Source organism: Oncorhynchus kisutch, linkage group LG25, assembly GCF_002021735.2.
Source record: "Oncorhynchus kisutch isolate 150728-3 linkage group LG25, Okis_V2, whole genome shotgun sequence".
Taxonomy (NCBI): Eukaryota; Metazoa; Chordata; class Actinopteri; order Salmoniformes; family Salmonidae; genus Oncorhynchus; species Oncorhynchus kisutch.
The window spans coordinates 1,643,875-1,670,759 of record NC_034198.2 but is presented as its reverse complement, the minus strand read 5'-3'; the positions used below and the strand labels follow the sequence as shown (position 1 = coordinate 1,670,759).

At 42.4% G+C, this 26,885-nt stretch overlaps 1 protein-coding gene across 2 annotated transcripts in view; it reads left to right on the top strand.

Moving 5' to 3' along the window:
- Window positions 1-26,885, top strand: part of dnmbp (dynamin binding protein) — a 148,984-nt gene that overhangs the window by 49,465 nt on the left and 72,634 nt on the right. For both annotated transcript variants that reach the window (XM_031804725.1, XM_031804726.1), the window contains one exon: window positions 6,800-9,037. In XM_031804725.1, the coding sequence (XP_031660585.1) occupies window positions 6,800-9,037 (2,238 nt within the window). The remainder of the gene's footprint in view (window positions 1-6,799; window positions 9,038-26,885) is intronic.

Sequence of the window (26,885 nt, the reverse complement as noted above, 5' to 3'; positions counted from 1 at the left end):
TCTCATGTTCAGGAATTGCTGAAAATGCATAACATTGATCTAAAATGAACCCTAGAAATAGTACTGTTAGGAGATCTGATCAGTGATGTTTGTACACATGCCTATACACACACACTCATTCAAATGCACATGTATGTATGGACAAACACTCACACACAAACAGCTAATGCCTGTTCGCCTGAGGCTGATGCTATGCAGGTGTTTGTACACATGCCTATACACACACACTCATTCAAATGCACATGTATGTATGGACAAACACTCACACACAAACAGCTAATGCCTGTTCGCCTGAGGCTGATGCTATGCAGGTGTTTGTACACATGCCTATACACACACACACTCATTCAAATGCACATGTATGTATGGACAAACACTCACACACAAACAGCTAATGCCTGTTCGCCTGAGGCTGATGCTATGCAGGTGTTTGTACACATGCCTATACACACACACTCATTCAAATGCACATGTATGTATGGACAAACACTCACACACAAACAGCTAATGCCTGTTCGCCTGAGGCTGATGCTATGCAGGTGTTTGTACACATGCCTATACACACACACTCATTCAAATGCACATGTATGTATGGACAAACACTCACACACAAACAGCTAATGCCTGTTCGCCTGAGGCTGATGCTATGCAGGTGTTTGTACACATGCCTATACACACACACTCATTCAAATGCACATGTATGTATGGACAAACACTCACACACAAACAGCTAATGCCTGTTCGCCTGAGGCTGATGCTATGCAGGTGTTTGTACACATGCCTATACACACACACACTCATTCAAATGCACATGTATGTATGGACAAACACTCACACACAAACAGCTAATGCCTGTTCGCCTGAGGCTGATGCTATGCAGGTGTTTGTACACATGCCTATACACACACACTCATTCAAATGCACATGTATGTATGGACAAACACTCACACATAAACAGCTAATGCCTGTTCGCCTGAGGCTGATGCTATGCAGGTGTTTGTACACATGCCTATACACACACACTCATTCAAATGCACATGTATGTATGGACAAACACTCACACACAAACAGCTAATGCCTGTTCGCCTGAGGCTGATGCTATGCAGGTGTTTGTACACATGCCTATACACACACACTCATTCAAATGCACATGTATGTATGGACAAACACTCACACACAAACAGCTAATGCCTGTTCGCCTGAGGCTGATGCTATGCAGGTGTTTGTACACATGCCTATACACACACACTCATTCAAATGCACATGTATGTATGGACAAACACTCACACACAAACAGCTAATGCCTGTTCGCCTGAGGCTGATGCTATGCAGGTGTTTGTACACATGCCTATACACACACACTCATTCAAATGCACATGTATGGACAAACACTCACACACAAACAGCTAATGCCTGTTCGCCTGAGGCTGATGCTATGCAGGTGTTTGTACACATGCCTATACACACACACTCATTCAAATGCACATGTATGGACAAACACTCACACACAAACAGCTAATGCCTGTTCGCCTGAGGCTGATGCTATGCAGGTGTTTGTACACATGCCTATACACACACACACTCATTCAAATGCACATGTATGGACAAACACTCACACACAAACAGCTAATGCCTGTTCGCCTGAGGTTGACATTGCACTCAAACATATTCAGTTGACATTGCACTCAAACATATTCAGTTGACATTGCACTCAAACATATTCAGTTGACATTGCACTCAAACATATTCAGTTGACATTGCACTCAAACATATTCAGTTGACATTGCACTCAAACATATTCAGTTGACATTGCACTCAAACATATTCAGTTGACATTGCACTCAAACATATTCAGTTGACATTGCACTCAAACATATTCAGTTGACATTGCACTCAAACATATTCAGTTGACATTGCACTCAAACATATTCAGTTGACATTGCACTCAAACATATTCAGTTGACATTGCACTCAAACATATTCAGTTGACATTGCACTCAAACATATTCAGTTGACATTGCACTCAAACATATTCAGTTGACATTGCACTCAAACATATTCAGTTGACATTGCACTCAAACATATTCAGTTGACATTGCACTCAAACATATTCAGTTGACATTGCACTCAAACATATTCAGTTGACATTGCACTCAAACATATTCAGTTGACATTGCACTCAAACATATTCAGTTGACATTGCACTCAAACATATTCAGTTGACATCGCACTCAAACATATTCAGTTGACATTGCACTCAAACATATTCAGTTGACATTGCACTCAAACATATTCAGTTGACATTGCGTCTTGATTCTTGCATTGTTGTTTTCTTTTGATTTTCTCTTGTTCATATGCATTGGTGCATTGTTCCTCAGCTACAGTTGAAAAGCTGTCAAGCGCCCAAGCTAATTTGCTAGCTACTTCCAGACACAAATGAGAGAACAGCTCACTGAACATTACTCTCCCTAGCAGAGCTGGTTAGGATGTTATCCAGAGCGTTGGTGACTGCAAATGTGCTGTCAGATTGTCCGTTCGTAAATTCAGAGCACACTGGACGCTGATGTTTACTGACACCGGCCATATTCAACAGGTGTTGAGCGTTCGTAAATTCGTTAGTTATTCTGCGCTCTGGCACACTCGGATGAGAGTGCTCATCGGAGTAGATGCTCAGACTCATTTTACATACGCAACCGAAATGGTTACTTGCATAGTGGAATCTTTTGTTAAGACATGTAGCTAGCTAGCTAGCTAGCTAGGTAAACAATGAACCATAATCACAACTCATGACGTCACTACCCTGCATGCATCTGCAGGTAGCTAACCAACCAAGTTCAATGTTAGCTAGCTAACATTATAAACAGCCAAGCAATGTCTTTGAGATTTGAATAATAAGATTGTTAGCTAGCTAACAGCACACTTTAACTTGAAGTGAATCTACTTTCTGTCAAAATTAGAAATGTGTATGTGTAGAAATGTGTAGAAATGTAGAAAAGACTCTTACATCATGATGGATACCAAGGTTGCCCTTAGTTTGAAGATGTAATCTGGTGACAGGTGTTTTCTCCATCTCTTTAGCTATCAGACTCTAATTCCACTGATTTCAAAACTCAGTCCTCCAGAAAGTGGAGAGCAACACTTATGCAGTTTTTTCTACACAATTAAAAAAATTAAAGATAAAAAAAAAATGAAAGCTGCTTTAGACAGGATTACCTAGACATACTGACCAGCTCAAATGGTTAGACTGTAAACTCTCCTTCCAGACCCATATCAAACATCTCCAATCCAAAGTTAAATCTAGAATTGGCTTCCTATTTCACAACAAAGCATCCTTCACTCATGCTGCCAAACATACCCTTGTAAAACTGACCATCCTACCAATCCTCGACTTTGGCGATGTCATTTACAAAATAGCCTCCAATACCCTACTCAACAAATTGGATGCAGTCTATCACAGTGCAATCCGTTTTATCACCAAAGCCCCATATACTACCCACCATTGCGACCTGTACGCTCTCGTTGGCTGGCCCTCGCTTCATACTCGTCGCCAAACCCACTGGCTCCATGTCATCTACAAGACCCTGCTAGGTAAAGTCCCCCCTTATCTCAGCTCGCTGGTCACCATAGCATCTCCCACCTGTAGCACACGCTCCAGCAGGTATATCTCTCTAGTCACCCCCAAAACCAATTCTTTCTTTGGCCGCCTCTCCTTCCAGTTCTCTGCTGCCAATGACTGGAACGAACTACAAAAATCTCTGAAACTGGAAACACTTATCTCCCTCACTAACTTTAAGCACCAACTGTCAGAGCAGCTCACAGATTACTGCACATGTACATAGCCCACCTATAATTTAGCCCAAACAACTACCTCTTTCCCAACTGTATTTAATTTTAATTTATTTATTTATTTTGCTCCTTTGCACCCCATTATTTTTTATTTCTACTTTGCACATTCTTCCATTGCAAAACTACCATTCCAGTATTTTACTTGCTATATTGTATTTACTTTGCCATCATGGCCTTTTTTGCCTTTACCTCCCTTCTCACCTCATTTGCTCACATTGTATATAGACTTGTTTATACTGCATTATTGACTGTATGTTTGTTTTTACTCCATGTGTAACTCTGTGTCGTTTTATCTGTCGAACTGCTTTGCTTTATCTTGGCCAGGTCGCAATTGTAAATGAGAACTTGTTCTCAACTTGCCTACCTGGTTAAATAAAGGTAAAATAAAATAAAAATAAATAAATAACTTGAAGTGAATCTACTTTCTGTCAAAATTAGAAATGTGTATGTGTAGAAATGTAGAAAAGACTCTTACATCATGATGGATACCAAGGTTGCCCTTAGTTTGAAGATGTAATCTGGTGACAGGTGTTTTCTCCATCTCTTTAGCTATCAGACTCTAATTACACTGATTTCAAAACTCAGTCCTCCAGAAAGTGGAGAGCAACACTTATGCAGTTTTTTCTACACAATAGATTTAAAAAAAAAAATGAAAGCTGCTTTAGACAGGATTACCTAGACATACTGACCAGCTCAAATAGACAGAAATATGGCAAATAGGCCTGGGCAATATGGCCAAAATATAATATCACGGCATTTATTTAAAAAAATTGGATGGTTTGACAGTATGTTGAGATTCTGAATAATAAAAGTTCTACATTGCTTTATGAGTAGTGAGTGATCCTAGGGTGGCAACACATACATTCTACATGATTTCATTGAGTCTTTCTCCATTTTGATTGTTTTATACTGTTCATTTCAACTTCAAACAAAACAAAGTTCAGCCCTTTAATAATTTCTGCATTTCCTGCACTCAATTGCAGTGGTGGAAAAAGTACCCAATTGTCATACTTGAGCAAAATTAAAGATATGTTAATAGAAAATTACTCAAGTAAAAGTGAGTCACCCAGTAAAATACTACTTGAGTAAAAGTCTAAAAGTATTTGGTTTTAAATATACTTAAGTATCAAATGTAATTGATAAAATGTACTTAAGTATCAAAAGTAAAAGTATAAATGTCAAATTCCTTAAAACCATTTTCTAGTTTATCTTATTTACGGATAGCCAGGGGCACACTCCAACACTCTCAGACATAATTTACAAACAAAGCATTTGTGTTTAGTGAGTTTTACAGATCGGAGGCAGTAGATGACTAGGGATGTTCACTTGACAAGTGTTTGAATTGGACCACTTTCCTGTCCTGCTAAGCGTTCTACAAAGTATTTTTAGGTGTCAGGGAAAATGTATGGATTAAAAAAGTACAGTATTTTCTTTAGGAATGTAGTGAAGTAAAAGTTGTCAAAAATAAAAATAGTCAAGTACAGATACCAAAAAACACCTTAAGTAGTACTTGAAAGTATTTATACTTAAATACTTTACACCACTGCTCAATTGAGAATGTTCATACTGCCACATAGAGCTGCACGATATGGGCAAATAATCTAGGACTCATTTTTAATGTTAATGTTGCAATTGCGATTTGACTTGCAAATTCAAGCAAAACTGTTGGAATCATGGAAATAGAATGACTAGTCTAATTATATACCGTAGTTAGAATATAATAGTGGGTACTTTGAATACAGTGTTGTTTGAGATGACGGCGAAAGAAAATGCCAGGGAGGAGTTATTGAGACAGGGTAGGAACTAAAGTGTTGATAACTGTTTCCTAGGGGATCCTAAAAGCTTTGGCTACATTGCATGTTTTCTCTTAGCTACTTCATGTCGCTAACATATTCTTGCTTTGCATATTCCTCTTTGATTTAGAAGACACTGTTACACAAACAACATGCTGATTAGGTCTACACCATCACTGGTATTATCAGGCTGTATTAGCTAGCTACGTTTCCTCTTACTCTGTACATTTATTAGCTAGCTAGCTATTAGCATTAGCGGCTAACAATTAGCGTCTCACAAGATTTAGGGTAACTTGCTAAGAAAAGACAAACTAGCTGTTTGCTGATGTAAGAAACACAAACTAATAGTGTCTTAATAGAACGCTAGTATATTTATATTAAGCAAAGTGAAAACAGCATTGTTGTCATCAACATTGTTGCATGTGCTGCATTGACCATGCAGACTGAATGCTAGTGTCTCGCAGTTGAGGAACATCAAATGGGCTCCTTGACTGACAGGGGGCGTAGCTAGGTCTATGTGGAAAGTGGCACGGAGAGAAGGAGCTGAGAGAGATGACCCAAGTAGCTAAGTAAGCTATAAAATTTGACACTGCACATGGCGTATCACATTTAACAAACCAAACATTCAAATACCGGTATATCAGAAGGTAAAGTAAAAACCCAAACCGGTCCCTGCATCAATACCGGTATATCATAAAATACGTTATACCGCCCAGCCCTACTGGCAGACCAATACAAACTCATCTCTTGGGCATTTCCAGCACACTCATTATCTCTGCCAATCATGGCTAGCGGGAAGGTTGCTCCCTTTTTCTGTGGCTAAACCAACTAGGCTTGTAATTTAACAATTTTATTCATATTTAAAGATGGCATTAAGTTTGTTACAAGTCTGTTATATTTACAGATGGAATACAAGTTTGTCTCCTGTGAAGGTGTGACTCGCGATATACGCCTAGTTTCCTGAAACGGGTCACAAATGATGCCAGAGTCAAGTTACATTTCCACCACCTGCTGTGACAGAATTCTCAAGCCATACAATATCTCATCTGACTTCTTCTCTTCTTGCTCTTCCTCATTCTTCCCTCTCTTTATTTCTTAATACCTTCATCTTCTTCCTCTCGTCTCTGTTCTTTTGCTCTCCCCTCCCTCTCTCTCGTTAGGTGATGTGGTGGCAGCCGAGAGCAGCGTGGACCCAGGGACGACCTGGCAGAGGGGGCGTAATGCCTGGGGCGCTCGTGGCCTCTTCCCTGTGTCCTGCGTGAAAGAGCTCCACCTGTCGGGTCACTCCAGGCAGCTGTCGGAGCGCAGCGCCCAGGCCCAGGCTTCCGAGCTACCCCCATATGCCTTCGGCCAGGCCAGGGCACTCATGGGCCTCCATGCACAGCTCCATGAGGAGTTAGACTTCTGCAAAGGGGACCTTATCACCATCATCGGCCTACCCGAGCCTGGCTGGTTCCAGGGAGAGCTGGTCGGACGCAGGGGGGTGTTTCCTGAGGGATTCGTGGAGCTTCTGGGGCCCCTGAGGACCCCACATGATACAGAGGTTGACCCCATGAACTACAAGACTGAACCTTTGACCTATGAGCCCTACAGTAGTGGGAAAGGGATTGAGGAGGTGTTCTCCAGGGAGGATGAAGAAGAGGAGGAGGATGGTGTGTATGGGGTAGCACTGCACGACTTTCGGGCCATGGAGCCAGGAGAGTTGGAATTTGACGTGGGGGACCGTATCCGGGTGGTGAACACCCTGGAGGACGGTTGGCTGTCGGGCGAGCTGAGAGGGCGATGTGGGGTCTTTCCTCATCGCTTTGTCAAGATTGAGGATTATGGGCAAAACATGAGGGAAGACATGGAAGCTGTAAAAATGGAAGAGCTAGAGGAGTATAGCAGCTACACCTTGGACTGCAGCTCCGGTCAACAGGACCATAGCCAGTCAAAGTACGGTTCTGAGTGGAGACCCCAAGAGGACCACACTGTGTGGGACCTGGATTACTTTGATAGGGTGGAAGAAAGAATGTGGCAGGGGGACTCTATCAGCGAGAGTCTTTCCCAGGAGACTGCAAGGGACCAGACCCAGGACAGGGGGGAGAGAAGAGATGGGGCTAAAGCGCAACCTCACAGGCCTACAGCCCCCCATGGGCCCCAGAGACCCAGCTCTGTCCCTCAGGCAAGGCCCAGGCTTCTCCCTCGACCTAGTGTGCCATCTCTGGGCCACAGGCATCACATCAGCCCTAGCGCCACCAATAATGGTAGTAGGACTAGCCACCCTGATACGACCCTACCACCACTACTCAACAGAGCCCTTAGCCTAGCTACACCTAGCACCCAGTCAGCCTGGTCCAAAGGTAATGGCCACTACCTCGGAGCACTAGAGGGCACCACCAGCAATGGCAAAGGTCCTAGTCTGGGCAAGGAATTGTTAAGTCTAGTGGTGGAGGGCCACAGGCAGAAAAAGCTGACCCGCCACTCCAGCGTCAATGATGCAGACTTGCTACTTGGTTGCCGTGGTGAGCGCAGGGCGCTGTCCCAGCGGAAGGGACAATGCTCCAATGGTCTCCTGCCCGCTTCCCTCACCTTGGATTCCCTGGCAACATCAGTCGGTGACCTGGAGACCAAGTTATCCCAGCAGCTCTTGCAGTTTGAGAGGAGCCTGCCGGGGCACGGAGGGGTCGATTTTGTCGGGGCTGCTGCTGGGGATGTTGTTGGGGCTGCTGCCGAGGACAATGGAAGCCGACAATCCAACATCTCCCGTCACTTTTCCATAATGGACTTCAGTAGCGAGAGCGACATCATGCGAGGCTCCTCTCACTCCCAACTGACCCTCCTCCAACCCTCTTCCTCATCGTCCTCCCTGGAGAGGTGCAAAACCCTACGCCCCCCTCCCCCTCGTCCAAGAATCCTCCACCCCCCAGTTCGAGCTCCCTACAAACCGGCACGCCCTGCGCCTCGCCCACCATGTCCCCGGCAACCATCCCCTCCCCTTAACAACCTCCAGCCCTTTGGACCCCTCTTCTACACCTGTGAGGAGGGGGAGGGGTATGTGACAGAGACTGAGAGGAGAGAAGAATCTGAACCTGCCTTCGGTGACCTAGCTCTGGAGCAAGAGAAGGAGATGGAGCAGCACCTTGAGATGGACAGGGATATCAAGATTGAGAGGCAAAGAGAGATGCAGCAAAAGGAGGAGTACAGGCTGCTGCTGCGGCTGCAGGAGGTGGAGAAGGACATGGAGGCGTACGCCCACACAGCCTCAGAGCTGAGGGCCATGCTGGAGGAAGAGGAGGAGGATGAGGAGGATGAGGACGAGACGTCCTGTCTGCAGACCCTGGAGAACCTGGAATTCTGCACTTACACCCTGTCAACTCTGGCCCTGGAACAGCAGCATCTACAGCAGCAGCTACAAGGTAAATGGCTTCACTTATCCCACAACAAGTTGCTTCAGAAACAGCCCTATAGGCCCTATCCTTTAGGTACTCTTGTAGATCTGAAAGGAATGTGTATTGTTTAGGCAATATGGCAAAATTCCATTTACTCTATCAGAGGGCAAAGGTGAAGCTACTACCATATTCTCTACACACATCCTAATCTTTCAGATCTGAACAACAGCATCAGCTACTAGGACAGAGAGAGATTCCTATACCAGGCACTGAATATGGAACGGCAACAGAATAGGGAGCCAATGATGAATTTAAATGATCGGGTTTCAAACCTGGATCGTCTGCTCAATATGATGCTATTCTGCTTCGCTAAAGGCTAGGTATGCTGCATGCAATCAATTCATACTAGTGCCAAAATTGACCTCTGAACACTGACCCAGGAAAAGCAGCTGTTATAAAGTATGGGTTATGTTTACAATTGGGGAGATTGATGCCAGAGTTGGCTCATAAAACCAGTTAGCCACCTGGCCCTTAGACCAAAACCTGATGTTGTCACCAAGTGTCAGATTTAAAATTCATTCCAGAATTGGCTTGGTCTCCCAAATCCCTGTCAGCACCCCTGGGGTAGGTGCTGTGTAAGGTAAGGTCAGAGGGTCCCCTCTAACACACCGGCCAAACAGATCCCTGGTTAGCAGTAGAGAAAAGGGACTTGTTCTGCACCCACTGTCGTTTCTTTTAGGTTGGCTGCTGCATCTTCAGTCCAATCTCTAATCTCACAGAGAGACAAACACACCGAGGCTAATCTCAATTTGGTAACCACATCTTATTTGAATAACTGGGCTGTCTATCTCTCCACAATCATCGCAGGCCACAAATGGGGATGTACATACATTTGCATAATGTTTGAATGACTGTTAAAGTGTGTGTATGTAGGAAAAGTAAGGGGATACCTAGCAAGTTGCAAACTGAATGCATTCAACCGAAATGTGTCTTCCGCATTTAACCCAACCCCTCTGAACCATTGAGCACATAACACATTGTGGCTCCTAGCCACCCAATTAAATTAATAATGTAACAATTAACTCATTAGGAATTTGGGGCACCACAGAATACATTTCTTTATGAGTTAAAATCTCCCGAATTAAACTCTAGAAGATATATAAGTTATATATTGATAACAGTCAATTATTAAATCATTACCTCATATCAATTCTCATTCTGAATACTCGTAACCTTCTTGGATCTGCACAAACCCCAGCCTTGAGCATTATTCAGTACTGCACAAATTGGTTTAATTATTTATTTTCTAGCGAACTAAATAACACAGAATATACATTTACATGAGACAAAGGTCCCTAGTGGACTGACAAGATATGACAGCTTATTACACAGCGATGGAGAAGGGGTGGGGAAAATAGATAGAGAAACTGAATTTATCGTGGATACATTCTAGGACTGTCCTCACATTAATCATATGCCTTGCACATGAACGGCCACCCGTTTAGAAAAGAAAGAAAATAATTAATGTATTTACGTGTTGAATGCATTTAGTTCGTTGTCTATCTTGGTCGGAACCAAGCCCTCTCAGAAAGTTGTTTCCTGTGGGCCACTTGTACATGCTCTGATTGTCCACCAGAGGTCACAATGTCCTTCCTTCACAATGGGCTGTTTCCGAAGAACAGTTACTTAGCTGTACCAGTGATTGTCTGAGAGGGGAGTTTTCTTCTCCTCTTCCTCGGTACATAGTCAAAGTTACAAACCACTTTACACTTGCACCTGCAGACTGGCGGTGTCCTGGTCTGGTAAGTTTGTTTTCTTCACCTTGTGTTGAGTTTCAGAGTTTCTAACCATTTCAACGTGTGGACCACAGTCTCATGTCTTTCTGGTCTAATGGTTGATTATTCAGGGTTCGGCTCCCGACCACTTTACATGCCAGCAGTAACTCGACAATGTACTGGTCTGATACGTTTCTCCTTAGCCAATTCCTTTTTAACCCCACACATGTATGTATGTATGTATGTATGTATGTACAGTGTGTGTGTGTATATGAAAAACTGAGTTTAAATGTATTTGGCTAAGGTGTATGTAAACTTCTGACTTCAATTATGTGTGTATATATATATATATATATTACACACACACACACACAATTATCAATGGAAATCAAATGTATCAACCCATGGAGGTCTGGAGTTGGAGTCACTCTCAAAATTAAAGTGGAAAACCACACTACAGGCTGATCCACCTTTGATGTAATGTCCTTAAAACAAGTCAAAATGAGGCTCAGTAGTGTGTGTGGCCTCCACGTGCCTGTATGACCTCCCTACAACGCCTGGGCATGCTCCTGATGAGGTGGCAGATGGTCTCCTGAGGGATCTCCTCCCAGACCTGGACTAAAGCATCCGCCAACGCCTGGACAGTCTGTGGTGCAACGTGGCGTTTGTGGATGGAGCGAGACATGATGTCCCAGATGTGCTCAATTGGATTCAGGTCTGGGGAACGGGCGGGCCAGTCCAAAGCATCAATGCCTTCCTCTTGCAGGAACTGCTGACACACTCCAGCCACATGAGGTCTAGTATTGTCTTGCAATTGGAGGAACCCAGGGCCAACTGCACCAGCATATGGTCTCACAAGGGGTCTGAGGATCTCATCTCGGTACCTAATGGCAGTCAGGCTACCTCTGGCGAGCACATGGAGGGCTGTGCGGCACCCCAAAGAAATGCCACCTCACACCATGCCTGGCCCACCGCCAAACCGGTCATGCTGGAGGATGTTGCAGGCAGCAGAACATTCTCCACAGCGTCTCCAGACTCTCACATGTGCTCAGTGTGAACCTGCTTTCATCTGTGAAGAGCACAGGGCACCAGTGGCGAATTTGCCGATCTTGGTGTTCTCTGGCAAATGCCAAACGTCCTGCACGGTGTTGGGCTGTAAGCACAACCCCCACCTGTGGACGTCGGGCCCTCATAACCACCCTCATGGAGTCTGTTTCTGACCATTTGAGCAGACACATGCACATTTGTGGCCTGCTGGAGGTCATTTAGCAGGGCTCTGGCAGTGCTCCTCCTGCTCCTCCTTGCACAAAGGTGGAGGTAGCGGTCCTGCTGCTGGGTTGTTGCCCTCCTACGGCCTCCTCCACGTCTCCTGATGTACTGGCCTGTCTCATGGTAGCGCCTCCATGCTCTGGACACTACGCTGACAGACACAGCAAACCTTCTTGCCACAGCTCGCATTGATGTGCCATCCTGGATGAGCTGCACTACCTGAGCCACTTGTGTGGGTTGTAGACTCCGTCTCATGCTACCACTAGAGTGAAAGCACCGCCAACATTCAAAAGTGACCAAAACATCAGCCAGGAAGCATAGGAACTGAGAAGTGGTCTGTGGTCACCACCTGCAAAACCACTCCTTTATTGGGGGTGTCTTGCTAATTGCCTATAATTTCCACCTGTTGTCTATTCCATTTGCACAACAGCATGTGAAATTTATTGTCAATCAGTGTTTCTTCCTAAGTGGACAGTTTGATTTCACAGAAGTGTGATTGACTTGGAAGTTACATTGTGTTGTTTAAGTGTTCCCTTTATTTTTTTGAGCAGTGTGTGTGTGTGTGTGTGTGTGTGTGTGTGTGTGTGTGTGTATACACACACACACACACACACACACACACACGCACACACACACATGTACGTGTGTATATGTGTGTGTGTTGGCCAGCATCCCGGAGTCACCTCTTCACTGTTGACTTTGAGACCGGTGTTTTGAGGGTACTATTTGATGAAGCTACCAGTTGAGGACTTGTGAGGCGTCTGTTTCACAAACTGGATGGACTTGTCCTCTTGCTCAGTTATGCACCGAGGCCTCCCACTCCTCTTTATATTCTGGTTAGGGCCAGTTTGCGCTGTTCTGTGAAGGGAGTAGTACACAACGTTGTACCAGATCTTCAGTGTCTTAGCAATTTCTTGCATGGAATAGCCTTCATTTATCAGAACAAGAATAGACTAATGAGTTTCAGAAGAAAGTGCTTTGTTTCTGGCCATTTGGAGCCTGTAATTGAACCCACAAGTGCTGATGCTCCAGATACTCAACTAGTCTAAAGAAGGCCAGTTTTATTGATTCTTTAATCAGGACAACAGTTTTAGTTGTGTTAATAAATTTGCAAAAGGTTTTTCTAATGATCAATTAGGCTTTTAAAATGAAAAACTTGGATTAGTTAACACAACGTGCCATTGGAACACAGGAGTGATGGTTGCTGATAATGGGCCTCTGTAAGCCTATGTAGATATTCCATTCAAAATCAGCCGTTTCCAGCTACAATAGTAATTTACAACATTAAACATGTCTACACTATATTTCGGATTATTTTGATGTTATTTTAATGGACAAAAATAGCTTTTCTTTAAAAAACAAGGACATTCTAAGTGACCCCAATTCTAAGTGACCCCAATTCTAAGTGACCCCTTTTGAACGTGTGTGTGTGTGTAATATATATACACACTTTTTTTTAAAAATCATAAAAAAAAAAAAAATACCATTATTTTTCCCCCGCAAACTCTACTTCCAGCTTATACGTACCATACACATTTTACAGACACTATCTATTTTACAATAGCAATATTTGGTTTGTTTTTAGTCCTGGCAATCCAGTTTGATTTCTTTTTGCAATATATTTGTAACTGCTGTTTCACAAATGTTCTGAATCTAAATATATTTTACAGACCCATGTTTTACATTGGTTATCTTGTTATTAGTCCCAACTTTAAGCTCCATTCAACCCCTCCCATCTATCTCTTAAACACCATCCTTATTGGATTTATATTTGCCATATATTTGTCCACTGTGCTGTGGTGCTTCACAAAAGGTTGACTTTAGGCATTTTTGGGGATTGCTGAAAATGTACCAGAAATATTTATTTATGCAAACTACATAGCTCTGATTTTAAACCAGTTACTAATCCTCTTCGCCTGCTTTGAGATAAGGAAGTAAAATAAAGATGTAGTGCCTCAGAATGAGGCCAGTTCCATTTAGTTTTCATTTGGGACACTTTGAACTGGGATTACTGTAGTATGGCAAATATTTCTGAGCAGACGAGATGCAACCAACCAGCTTTTTGATAAGATTTTTATCAGGAGTATAAAGATTTTTTTTGATGGAACAGTTCAATCCAAAGTCAAAGTTCAGGTCTACCTCAATAGTCATGTCAAGAGCTGTTTAATGCCTTCCATCTGTTGTGTAAATCTAAAGCTCCAAGCCCTTTGCCCTTTCCCCAAAGTAATGGAAAAGCTTTGATTTTGGAGTGAACTGTCCTTTTATGTCCAAAACACACAGTCAAGTCTGGATTCCAAGTCTCTCTGTACAAATGCTTGTTGCTAGAAGCTGCTATAGCAAATACCAACACAGGCTCTCCTAAGGGATGTGTTTTGTCCCCACTTCTGTACATCTTGTACACTAATAGTTGTACTAGTTCCCATCCTGACAGACACCTCGTTAAATTAGCTGATGACACTGCCTTGATCAGCCTGTTGCATGATGGCGAGGAACATCATGGCCCGGTCGTAGATGACTTTGTAGAGTGGTGTTACGAATCACACTTGTTCTTCAATACCAACAAGACCAAAGAGATGTGCATAGACTTCAGGAAGCGTACAACACCTACCTCTGCAACATCTACCAAAGGTCAGAATATAGAGATTGCAGAGGAATACAAATACCTGGGTGTCCTCTTGGACAATAAGCTTCAGTGCAGTAAATGTACAGACCTGATCTACAAAAAGAGCCAACAGAGACTGTACTTTCTAAAACAGTTGGGTTCTTTTAATATAGACTGTACTATACTGACTCTGTTTTACAAATCCTTTTAATATAGACTGTACTATACTGACTCTGTTTTACAAATCCTTTTAATATAGACTGTACTATACTGACTCTGTTTTACAAATCCTTTTAATATAGACTGTACTATACTGACTCTGTTTTACAAATCCTTTCCTTTGTTTGTTGGTTTGGCAATGCCACTGTCAGCCAGAGAAACATGCTAAGAAGGATTATTACCACAGCAAGCAAGGTACTTGTAGTCAAACAGACAGGCCTGGATGAGATCTTTAAGGTCAGGGCCCTCTGTAAGGCTCACAAAATCATTTAAGACCCAAGCCACCCCCTGTTCCTGGACTTTGAATTACTCCCCTCTGGGCGCAGGTATAGGGCACCCCTCAGCAGGAAAAACAGAACTAGACAGTCATTTGTGCCAGGTGTGATATCCCTCCTGAATAGCTCGGGCTAATGTTCCCATTGACCCAGTAAGACCAGCAGGCTAGTCTTTTCTTATTTAAAAGAAAATGTTTTATTTCTTACTATTATTATTTTTATTGGTGCGTAACTGTTATTATAGTTATGTTGTCAATCTGGTTTTGTATTTAAACGCAACTTTAAATGTAAACATGACATTGCAACAAAATTTCCCCATGGGGACAATAAAGTAAGTAAGTAAAGAACTCTCGTTAGCTAACACGCTTATGAGGAATCTAACTTCACTTCACACTGCTAATGTTCAGTTAGTCTAATCCTCAAATCTGATTGAGTCAGCAGGTAAATTCAAGATATGCTGAACTTAAACTTGGTTCATTAACATCAGTCGTGAAGTGGGAGCTGACAACGTACACCCAATGGTTGACGAGGTGCAGACCCATGGATAATAACTTGAACCGACCCTTAAGGCACTGCCCACTGGGCACACCATGTCATTTCAACTGGAATTTGGGTAGTATTTGGTTGAGATGTTGATCAATGAGATTTCCACCTTTTATTCACCCACTCAAAAAGACAGACAGTGGTTTGTTGAATTCCCAATGTGTTATCACTATGCTTTCAAACATCTAAAAGCACAACCAAATTCCAATGGAGGACTTCATTCTTCCTGCTGCCGCTGATATGACTGAGACAGTGCTGGGGAAAAGGCCAACAAAAACTATACAGACAATGCCTTCATCAAACAACACAGTTTTACGACATATCAGTGACATGGCAGGAGATGTTTAGAAACAATTACTGCTTTGCATACAAGCCAATGAATTCTATGCGTTAGAGCTGCATGAGTCAACAGACGTGGCAGGCCTGCCACAGCTCCTGGTATATGTCCGTTACGTTTATGGGGGGTCAATTAAGGAAGACAACCTCTTCTGCCAACCACTGGAAACCAGGACAACAGGAAATTATATTTTTACTGGACAGCTTTGTGACATCAAATGGACTTTGGTGGTCAAGATGTGTTGGTATCTGTACTGGTTGCACAAAAGCCATGACAAGGGGACACAGTGGAGTGGTAACGTGCATGCAAGCAGTTGCTCCTGACACCACTTGGGTACACTGCAGCATCCACCGAGAGGCTCTTGCTGACAAAGGAGTGCCTGAGAGCTTGAAAGCCGTTTTGGACACGACAGTGAAAATGGTTAACTTTGTTAAAGCAAAGTCCGTGAGCTCTCATGTTTTTTCTGCACTATGCAATGATATGGGAGGCGACTATGTAACACTTTTACAACATACAACATACAGAAGTTATCAAGGGTAAAAGTATTGACACTTTTTTTAAATTGAGAGACTAGCTTAAAGTTTTCTTTACTGACCATAATTTTCACTTGTCTGACCGTTTGCATGATGACGGGTTTCTTACGCGTCTGGCCTATCAGGGTGATGTTCTTTTCTCACCTCAATTATCTGAATCTAGGATTACAGGGACTCTCCGCAACTATATTCAATGAGTGGGAAAAATTGAGGCTATGATTAAGAAGTTGGAGCTCTTTTCTGTCTGCATTAGCAAAGACAACACACACGTCCTTCCATCATTGTATGATCTTTTTGTGTGCAAATTAACTCAAGCTTACGGACAATGTCAAATGTGATATAGTGAAGCATCTGAGTGAGTTGGGTGCGCAATTACGCAGATCATTTCCCGAAACAGATGACACACAACTGAATTCGTTATCCCTTTCATGCCCTGCCTCCAGTCCACTGAACAAGAGAGCCTCATCGAAACTGTGAAAATTGAATTTAAACAGAAGCCACTGCCAGATTTCTGTGTTGGGCTGCGCTCCGAGTATCCTGCCTTGGCAAATCGTGCTGTTAAGACACTGAAGTCCTTTGCAACCACGTACCTATGTAAAAGTGGATTCTCGTCCCTCACCAGCATTAAAACTAAATACATGCACAGACTGGGTGTGGAAAATAATTTAACACTGAGACTCTCCAATACAACCCAACATTGCAGAGTTACAGTGGGGCAAAAAAGTATTTAGTCAGTCACCAATTGTGCAAGTTCTCCCACTTAAAAAGATGAGAGGCCTGTAATCTTCAACTGTGACAGACAAAATGAGAAAAAACAATCAAGAAAAATCGCATTGTAGGATTTTTAATGAATTTATTTGCAAATTATGGTGGAAAATAAGTACTTTTTTGCCCCACTGTAAGTTCAAAATCCTTTATTAGCATGTCCAAATTGCCAAACCAACAGACATACAGAATATTTAGGATCATTGATGAGAATTTGTTATATGTACTGAATTTTGTAATGAACTACACATGTATGAAAAACAATTGGATAGAAAATAAGTGCAGATAAATTAATATTACTACAGTTTTTATATTGTTGACATACATTTTTTCTTTCTCTATATTATTGGGTCTGGTGATTGTTTGTGCAATAGATAAAATATTGTGATTGTTATACATCTTAATGTTATCAAGGCCTTTCACTGTTCTGTGATCAGTGAACCTTCAGTTAAAAAAAAAATCTTAATTGTGACTTTATTTAGGTTTGCTCATATACTTGTATAGAATCATTACCCAATAATAGCTACAAATATGAACAGGGTTTGTAATCACAGCTTTGTTTCTCTTTATTAAGTGATACTTTCCTTACAGTAACCAGGTTTCTATCAGACCTTTTTAAGTAAGTAAAGTGCATGTCTGATAAGAAAGTTAACAACTGGCCCGGGGGAAACGGAAAATTTTTTGCTAAACTTTCCCAAAGTCAACAAAACAACATTTATTAGGATACGGTTATAGTCACAGCCGTGTTTATTCCCACTCAAACCGATACCACGACAGCCCTCAAAGAACCAAACTGGAAACCACATATCCTGAAGTTGCATTTATTGTAGCTGGTGATTTTAAAGCAAATTTGTGGAAATGCTACTGAAGTTCTATCAACACATTGACTGTAGTACTCGCACTGCTAAAACACTCGACCACCGCTACTACAACTTCCGGGATACCTACAATGCTCTCCCCCGCCCTCCCTTCGGCAAATCTGATCATGACTCCATTTTGCTACTCCCTTCCTATAGGCAGATACAAAAAAATAATAAGTACCCGTGCTAAGGAGTATTCAACGCTGGTCTGACCAATCGGAATCCACGCTTCACATTTGTTTTGAATACGTGGACTGGGATATGTTCCGGGTAGCCTCCGAGAATAGCATTGACGAATACACTGAAACGGTTACTGAGTTTATCAGACTATTAAATCCTACCCTAACCAGAAACCATGGATAGATGGCAGCGTTCACTCCAAAAAAAAGCACGAACCACCACATTTATCCACGGAAATTTGACTGGGAATATGGTTGAATACAAACATTGTAGTTATTCCCTCCGTAAGTCAATCAAACAGGCAAAATGTCAGTATAGAGACTCCAGTGGAGTCGCAATTCAACTGCTTAGACATGAGACGTATGTGGCAGGGTCTACAGACAATCACGGACTACAAAGGGAAAATTTCCGGACATGCTAAACACCTCTTCGCCTGCTTTGAGAATAACACAGTGCCACCGACGCGGCCCGCAACCAAGGACTGTGGGCTCTCCTCCGTGGCCGACGTAAGACATTTAAGACATTTAAGACATTTAAGCTTGTTAATCCTCGCAAGGCTGCCGGTCCAGACGGCATCCCTAGCTGCGTCCTTAGAGCATGCGCAGACCAGCTGGCTGGAGTGTTTACGGACATAGTCAATCTCTCCCTATCCCAGTCTGTTGTCCCCACGTGCAAGATGTCAACATGTCCACCATTGTTCCTGTTCCCAAGAAAGCAAAGGTAACAGAACTAAATGACTGTCGCCCCATAGCACTCACTTCTGTCATCATGAAGTGCTTTTGAGAGACTAGTCAAGTATCATATCACCTCTACCTTACCTGGCACCCTAGGCCCACTTCCATTTGCTTACCGCCCCAATAGATCCACATATGATGCAATCGCCATCGCACTGCACACTGCCCTATTCCATATGGACAAGAGGAATACCTAATGTAACAATGCTGTTCATTGACTATAGCTCAGCATTCAACACCATAGTACCCTCCAAGCTCATCATTAGGCTCGAGGCCCTGGGTCTGAACCCCACCCTGTGCAACTGGGTCCTGGACTTCCAGACGGGTTGCCCCCAGGTGGTGAAGGTAGGAAACAACACCTCCACTTCACTGATCATCACCACTGGGGCCCCAAAAGGGTGCGTGCTCAGCCCCCTCCTGTACTCCCTGTTCACCCATGACTGCGTGGCCGTGCACGCCTCCAACACAATCATCAAGTTTGCATACGACACCTCAGTATGCCTGATTACCAACAATGACGAGACCGCCTACAGGGAGGAGGTGAGAGCCCTGGGAGTGTGGTGCCAGGAAAATAGCCTCATACCCAACGTCAGCAAAACGAAGTAGAAACAACCACCCGAGCCACTGCCTGTTCATCCCGCTATCATCCAGAAGACGAGGTCAGTACAGGTGCATCAAAGCTGAGACTGAAAAACAGCTTTTATCTCAAGGCCATCAGATTGTTAAACAGCCATCACTAGCACATTGGAGGCTGATGCCCTATACCCATAGACTTGAAATCACTGGCCATTATAATAATGGAACACTAGTCACTTTAATAATGTTGACATATTTTGCATTACTCATGTATATACTGCATTCTGTTCTATTCTACTGTATCTTAGTCTGTGCCGCTCTGACATTGCATTTTGCATTACTCGCCTCATATGTATATCCTGTATTCTATACTTTTCTACTGTATCTTAGTCTGTGCCGCTCTGACATTGCATTTTGCATTACTCGCCTCATATGTATATCCTGTATTCTATACTTTTCTACTGTATCTTAGTCTGTGCCGCTCTGACATTGCATTTTGCATTACTCACCTCATATGTATATCCTGTATTCTATACTTTTCTACTGTATCTTAGTCTATGCCGCTCTGACATTGCTCGTCCAATGTTTACATACCTTGCATTACTCACCTCATATGTATATCCTGTATTCTATACTTTTCTACTGTATCTTAGTCTATGCCGCTCCGACATCGCTCGTCCAAATATTTATATATTCTTAATTCCATTCCTTTTCTTTAGATTTGAATCTATTAAGTCTATTGTGTGTGTTGTTGTGAAATTGTTAGAAATGACTTGTTAGATGTTAGATATTTTAGATATTACTGCACTGTTGGAGCTAGAAACACAAGCATTTCGCAACACCCGCAATAGCATCTGCTCAACACATGTATGTGACAAATAATATTTGATTTAAACAAATTATGATGAACTTCACAGGGTAGTGGAAGTGCAAGGTGATAAGCAATAAATATTGATGGTATTTTTCTGGTGACATGATCATTGATGCTTGTCTGCCATTTGACAGATAAAAATAATCTTGATCTTTTGTCCTTAATAGTCTCATCATATAGGCTATATGTGCGCTCTAGCCTAAAGCACACCCTGCGCCCATCAGTAGGGTTGAACATGCGATGGAAAGCCATTTAAGTTGTATTTGTTTATTCGGGACCTGAGAATTTAACCGCAAAAGTTATTGAGACGCACTAGAACATCACGCACAGCATTTCATCTGCAACAAGTCAATTTGATGGTATCATATCTCTGCTGCATATATATAACATCTGTCTATATATGAAAATCAAATTGTATGGAAACCTAGCTAGTGGTAAAGCATGTCATGCCTCAAAATGAAATAATCCCATTCTTAGGAGTTCAAGTGGTAGTGTGTGTGTGTCACTACTGTGCATGGCATTGTTGCAGTGTGTGTAAGAGTGTTTTCTTTGTTCTAACAGGGTGTGTGAGTTGCTCAGCTGGGAGTTTGAGATAACTGTGCACTGTACAAAAGAGAGTTTAAAGTCCTGATTGTTGTTGTGTGAATAGAGGAGAGGATTTTTTAAAGAAAAGCAGATATGAAGAGGTAGACTGACAAATAGATGACAAATATACTTAACAGAAAAGAGTGACGGAGAATTTTGATTTGATCCGTTATCATCTAAAGCCTCTTCGACAATATTTTCACATGTACACTACCACAAAAGTTTAAGAACACCTACTTATTCAAGGGTTTTTCTTTTTTTTTTTTTTACAATTTTCTACATTGTAGAATAATCGTAAAGACATAAGTATGAAAAAACATATGGAATCATGTAGTAACCAAAAAAGTGTTAAACAAATTAAAATATATTTGATATTTGAGATTCTTCAAATAGCGATCCTTTGCCTTGATGACAGCTTTGCACACTCTTGGCATTCTCTCAACCAGCTTCACCTGGAATGCTTTTCCAACTGTCTTGAAGGAGTTCCCACATGCTGAGCACTTGTTGGCTGCTTTTCCTTCACTCCACGGTCTTACTCATTCTAAACCATCTCAATTTAGTTGAGGTCGAGGGATTGTGGAGGCCAGGTCATCTGATACAGCACTCCATCACTCTCCTTCTTTGTCAAATAGCCCTTACACAGCCTGGAGATGTGTTGGGTCATTGTCCTGTTGAAAAACTAATTATAGTCCCACTAAGCCCAAACCAGATGGGATGGCATATTGCTGCAGAATGCTGTGGTAGCCATGCTGGTTAAGTGTGCCTTGAATTCTAAATATATAACAGACAGTGTCACCAGCAAAGCACACCCACACAATAACACCACCTCCTCCATGCTTCACGGTGGGAACCACACCGCGTTTCACAAAGATATGGCGGTTGGAACCAAAGATCTCAAATTTGAAATCCAGACCAAAGGAAAAATGTTCATGTTTCTTCCAAACAAGTCTCTTCTTCTTATTGGTGTCCTTTAGTAGATGTTTCTTTGCAGCAATTTGAACATGAAGGCCTGATTCACGCAGTCTCCTCTGAACAGTTGATGTTGAGATGTGTCTGTTACTTGAAGCATTTATTTGGGCTGGTATCTTTAATGAACGTATCCTCTGCAGCAGAGGTAACTCTGGTCTTCCTTTCCTGTGGCGGTCCTCAGTTTCATCATAGCGCTTGATGTTTTTGCGACTGCACTTTTCTGAATTGACTGACCTTCATATCTTAAAGTAATGATGGACTGTCATTTCTCTTTGCTTACTTGAGCTGATCTTTCCATAATATGGATTTAGTATTTTACCAAATAGGGCCATCTTCTGTATACCCCCCAACAATTTTTGTTTACTACATGATTCCATATGTGTTATTTCATAGTTTTGATGTCTTCACTATTATTCTACAATGTAGAAAATAGTAAAAAATGAAGAAAAACCTTTTGAATGAGTAGGTGTTCTAAAACCTTTGACCGGTAGTGTATATCCAGCCAATATACTGTATCTTTATGGAGTACAATTCAGTAGAGTTGTCGGGAAGTTATGGAAACCATGTTGTGTGGCAAAGAAGTGGCAGAGTAAAAAAAACACCATAAATGAGAAGACTAAGAGATAATCAAGGAAAGAAATGTAAAAAGAGCGTGATACTCTCCCCACTCATTCCTGGGTTGGGTGCTTTTGTCCTCGTCCAAATGGGAGTGCCTGGTGTTGGGTCCTGTTCCCTGTGCCTCCCCCAGTATCAAAATCAAATGTCACATGCACTTAATACAACAGGTCTAGAACTTACACATACAGTAAAATGTGTGTTTCTGTATTCTGACTATCCCAGTACCTGCCTCCATTTACCTCTCTCTCTCTCTGGGAGGCTATCCCAGTACCTGCCTCCATTTACCTCTCTCTCTCTCTCTCTCTCTCTCTGGGAGGCTATGTTATGCTCTGGACATTATATGTATCAAAGAAGTAGATACATAAGAAGTAGAAAATAAGCATCAAATACTGTCAGTTTACATTAAATTATGTTTCACAATTCTGTTATGAAAGTAATGAAGTGAGTTACAAATGATGAGCCTGTGAAAGCTGTTGTTGCTGACTAGTGAGGTTTTCTGGCCGGATATGAGAGATCGCAATGTTGCCATTACTGGTACCAGCAAAGTTTGTCAAAACAGCAATGCTAATGTTAGATTGGTAAAATATGGAGGTCCCCTCAATCTTAGTTAGCTGGCTAAAGTTATACTGCATCTCAAATCAAATCAAATTATATTTGGCACATGCTCTGAATACAACAGTGAAATTCTTACTTACAACCAACAATGCAGTTTTAAGAAAATACCTAAAAATAGTAAGAGATAAGAAAAAACTATTATTAAGGAACAGCAGTAAATAACAATAGCGGGGCTATAAAACTAAAATAAAAATATCCTGGGGGTACCGGTTCAGAGTCAATGTGTGGGGGCACCGGTGTCGAGGTAATTCTGTACATGCAGGTAGGGTTATCAAAGTGGCTATGCATAGATAATAACAGAGTAGCAGCAGCGTGGGGGGGCGCAAATAGTCTGGGTAGCCATTTGATTAGCTGTTCAAGAGTCTTATGGCTTGGGGGTAGAAGCTGTTTAGAAGCTTCTTGGACCTAGCTCCGGTACCGATTGCTGTGTGGTAGCAGAGAGAACAGTCTATGACTAGGGTGGCTGGAGTCTTTTTCTTTTTTAGGTTCTTCCTCTGACACCGCCTGGTATAGAGGTCCTGGATGGCAGGAAGCTTGGCCCCGGTGATGTACTGCGGTCGGAGGCAGAGCAGTTGATCTGAGGACCCATGCCAAATCTTTTCAGTCTCCTGAGGGGGAATAGGTTTTCTCATGCCCTCTTCACGACTGCCTTGGTGTGCTTGAACCATGTTAGTCTTTTAGGCAGGTTACGTTAGTGTTCTTGGGCACAGCGACTATGGTGGTCTGCTTGAAACGTGTTGGTATTACAGACTCGGACAGGGAGAAGTTGAAAATGTCAGTGAAGACACTTGCCAGTTGGTCAGCGCATGCTCACAGTACACGTCCTGGTAATCCGTCTGGCCCATCGGCCTTGTGAATGTTGACCTGTTTAAAGGTCTTACTCACATCGGCTGCGGAGAGCGTGATCACACAGTCATTCGGACCAGCTGATGCTCTCATGCATGTTTCATAGTTACTTGCCTCAAAGCGAGCATAGAAATGATTTAGCTGATAGGCTCGTGTCATTCGGCAGCTCTCGGTTGTACTTCCCTTTGTAGTCTGTAATAGTTTACAAGCCCTGCCACATCCGAAGAGCTTCGGAGCCGGTGTAGTACGACTCGACCTTAGTCCTGTATTGATGCTTTGCCTGTTTGATGGTTGGTCAGAGGGCATAGTGGTATTTAGTATCCCGCTCCTTGAAAGCGGCAGCTCTGCCCTTTAGCTCAGTGTGAATGTTGCCTGTAATCCATAGCTTCTGGTTGGGGTATGTACGTACAGTCACTGTGGGGGACGACATCCTCGATGCACTAATTGATGAAGCCAATGACTGATGTGGTGTACTCCTCAATGCCATCGGAGGAATCCCGGAACATATTCCAGTCTGTGATAGCAAAACAGTCCTGTAGTTTAGCATCTGCTTCATCTGACCACTTTTTTTTATAGACCGAGTCACTGGTGCTTCCTGCTTTAATTTTTGCTTGTAAGCAGGAATCAGGAGGATAGATGTGGTATCACCAGTCAGACAACTTAAACATGGATATGAGGGTATGGGTTCTGTTTGACAGGATATTCAGACAATTCTCAGAAAGACTGGCAACTAAATGACAGAAACTTGCCTTACTTAACATTACAGAAGTGGAATGTTGCACCTGATCCCCCTGAAGTAAATGAGAATATACACACACACACACACACACACACAGTTTCGGGTTGGGTCCCTGGGATTGGAAGTTAAAATCTTAAATACTGATAATAAAAGAGCATTACATAAGAAAACTATATCCTTTATAGTAGGTACTGTATGTTTCCATCCAATTGACATCCGATTTTTATGCGAATATTCAAAAATATGCATAAAGAAAATGTGTATTTTCCCAACAGACCTGTGTTTCCACCAAGCTGACTTGTTCCAGATGACAATCCGTGTGTGATGACAGTGCACACAAATGTACTTTTTTCACTTAAGTTTTAATGTATTGAATAAAACTCTAGTTTGATGCGTTTACATCACATTTACATCGCATTTACATCGCATTTACATCGCATTTACAACTATACCAATAGTTTTGTCTTGGCAAGTGCACTCTAGCCAACGACTCACAGATGCTGTGCAGCTAGGCTAGTCTACATGATGAGATTATTATGGAATCATTTGTATTTGTCCAACGGCAGCCAAGCATTGATCATCATGTCACCAGAATAAGACCCTTGATATTTATTGGAAAGGAGCATCAAGCTCATCACCTTGCACTGTGAAGTCATAACTTATTTCATTTGTAGTTCATCTGCATGGTTTCCCGAGTCGTAGTGAGAGGACCACACACCATATCATTGTGTGACTCTAAGTTTACACCAATATGATTGTTATTATATCAAAATTTGCGCATAAAGGCGTTTCCACCTCCATTTCTCCCATAATTAATTTTACAGATTAAGATCCCACCATGTCGAACAAACAAATTCTGTCAGCATTTATAATTTTTTTATCCAATGAATAAGCTTAACTTCAGTTTCTCCCATTTCTCTATTTCCCTCTTCCCTACATCAGTAGGGGATGGTTGGGAGATGGAGAGACACTGTTTGTGTGGGGAAGGGGGGCTGTAAAAGTCGACCATCTTATAATTGGCTCTTTGATGGAAGGGAAAGGGGGGATATCCTATACCCCAAGCTTATGAATAGGCCTGGGTTTTTTCTCACACTGAAATATACCGTAGCCTCTGAAGCCAGGGACAGGCTTTCAACAATAGCTCATTGTAGAGTGAAGAGACACTTTCCAGTACACTGTACACTCTAGAATAATCAGCCCCTGTCCCCAAAGCCTTTTCCACCTCCTTTCACTCTCTCGGTCACAGACACGCACATTCCAGACTTTTTTTAATGAAATCATGTGAATGTGTTCATGCGTAAATTTGTTATTCCACTCCAAATGTAGGGCAAACAGGGCCTCATACGCTGTTGATTTGCTATTATTTTTGCACAGAATAACTGGTTCCGTGTTTACATTGACCAAACTCCAACATAAGACGACTTGATTCGCCTTAAGTTCTGAGGAACTGAGAAAACACATTAGTCTGGAAGTTTACCCAGATAATGTGGAGAATTTGATTAAGAAATGGTCCTTTTTCATAATGTGTAAATGAAAGAAAAGCAAAAGAGGATGGAAAAACAAAAGGAACATTCTCTGAAGTGGAAGTTTCTTGCTGCCAAGTCTCACACACGCCAAAGGCATTCTCTTGAAAAGACCGTTAGTCTCCTTCCTCCGGAGAAGGAAATCTGCCCAGCCAGTCTGTGTTTTCCTGCAAACATAGCAACTGACCAATGAAAACGCTGAGAGGGGCTGACTGTAATCCACCACTCATGTGACTACTGAATGATTTACCAAGAATGGCCCCTCCTTCCTTCACCTGCCCCTCCCCACTGACGTGATTCACTGGGCTGCCGGGGGAGGGAAGGATTTTGTAACACAGAAACTGGGAAGTGCCTTAGCAGGGCAGTCCAGTTCAGGCAGCCCTAAGAGAAGGAGTGAGAGCGATAAAGAGCGAGTATGTCTGACAGGTGGTTAAGTCTCGC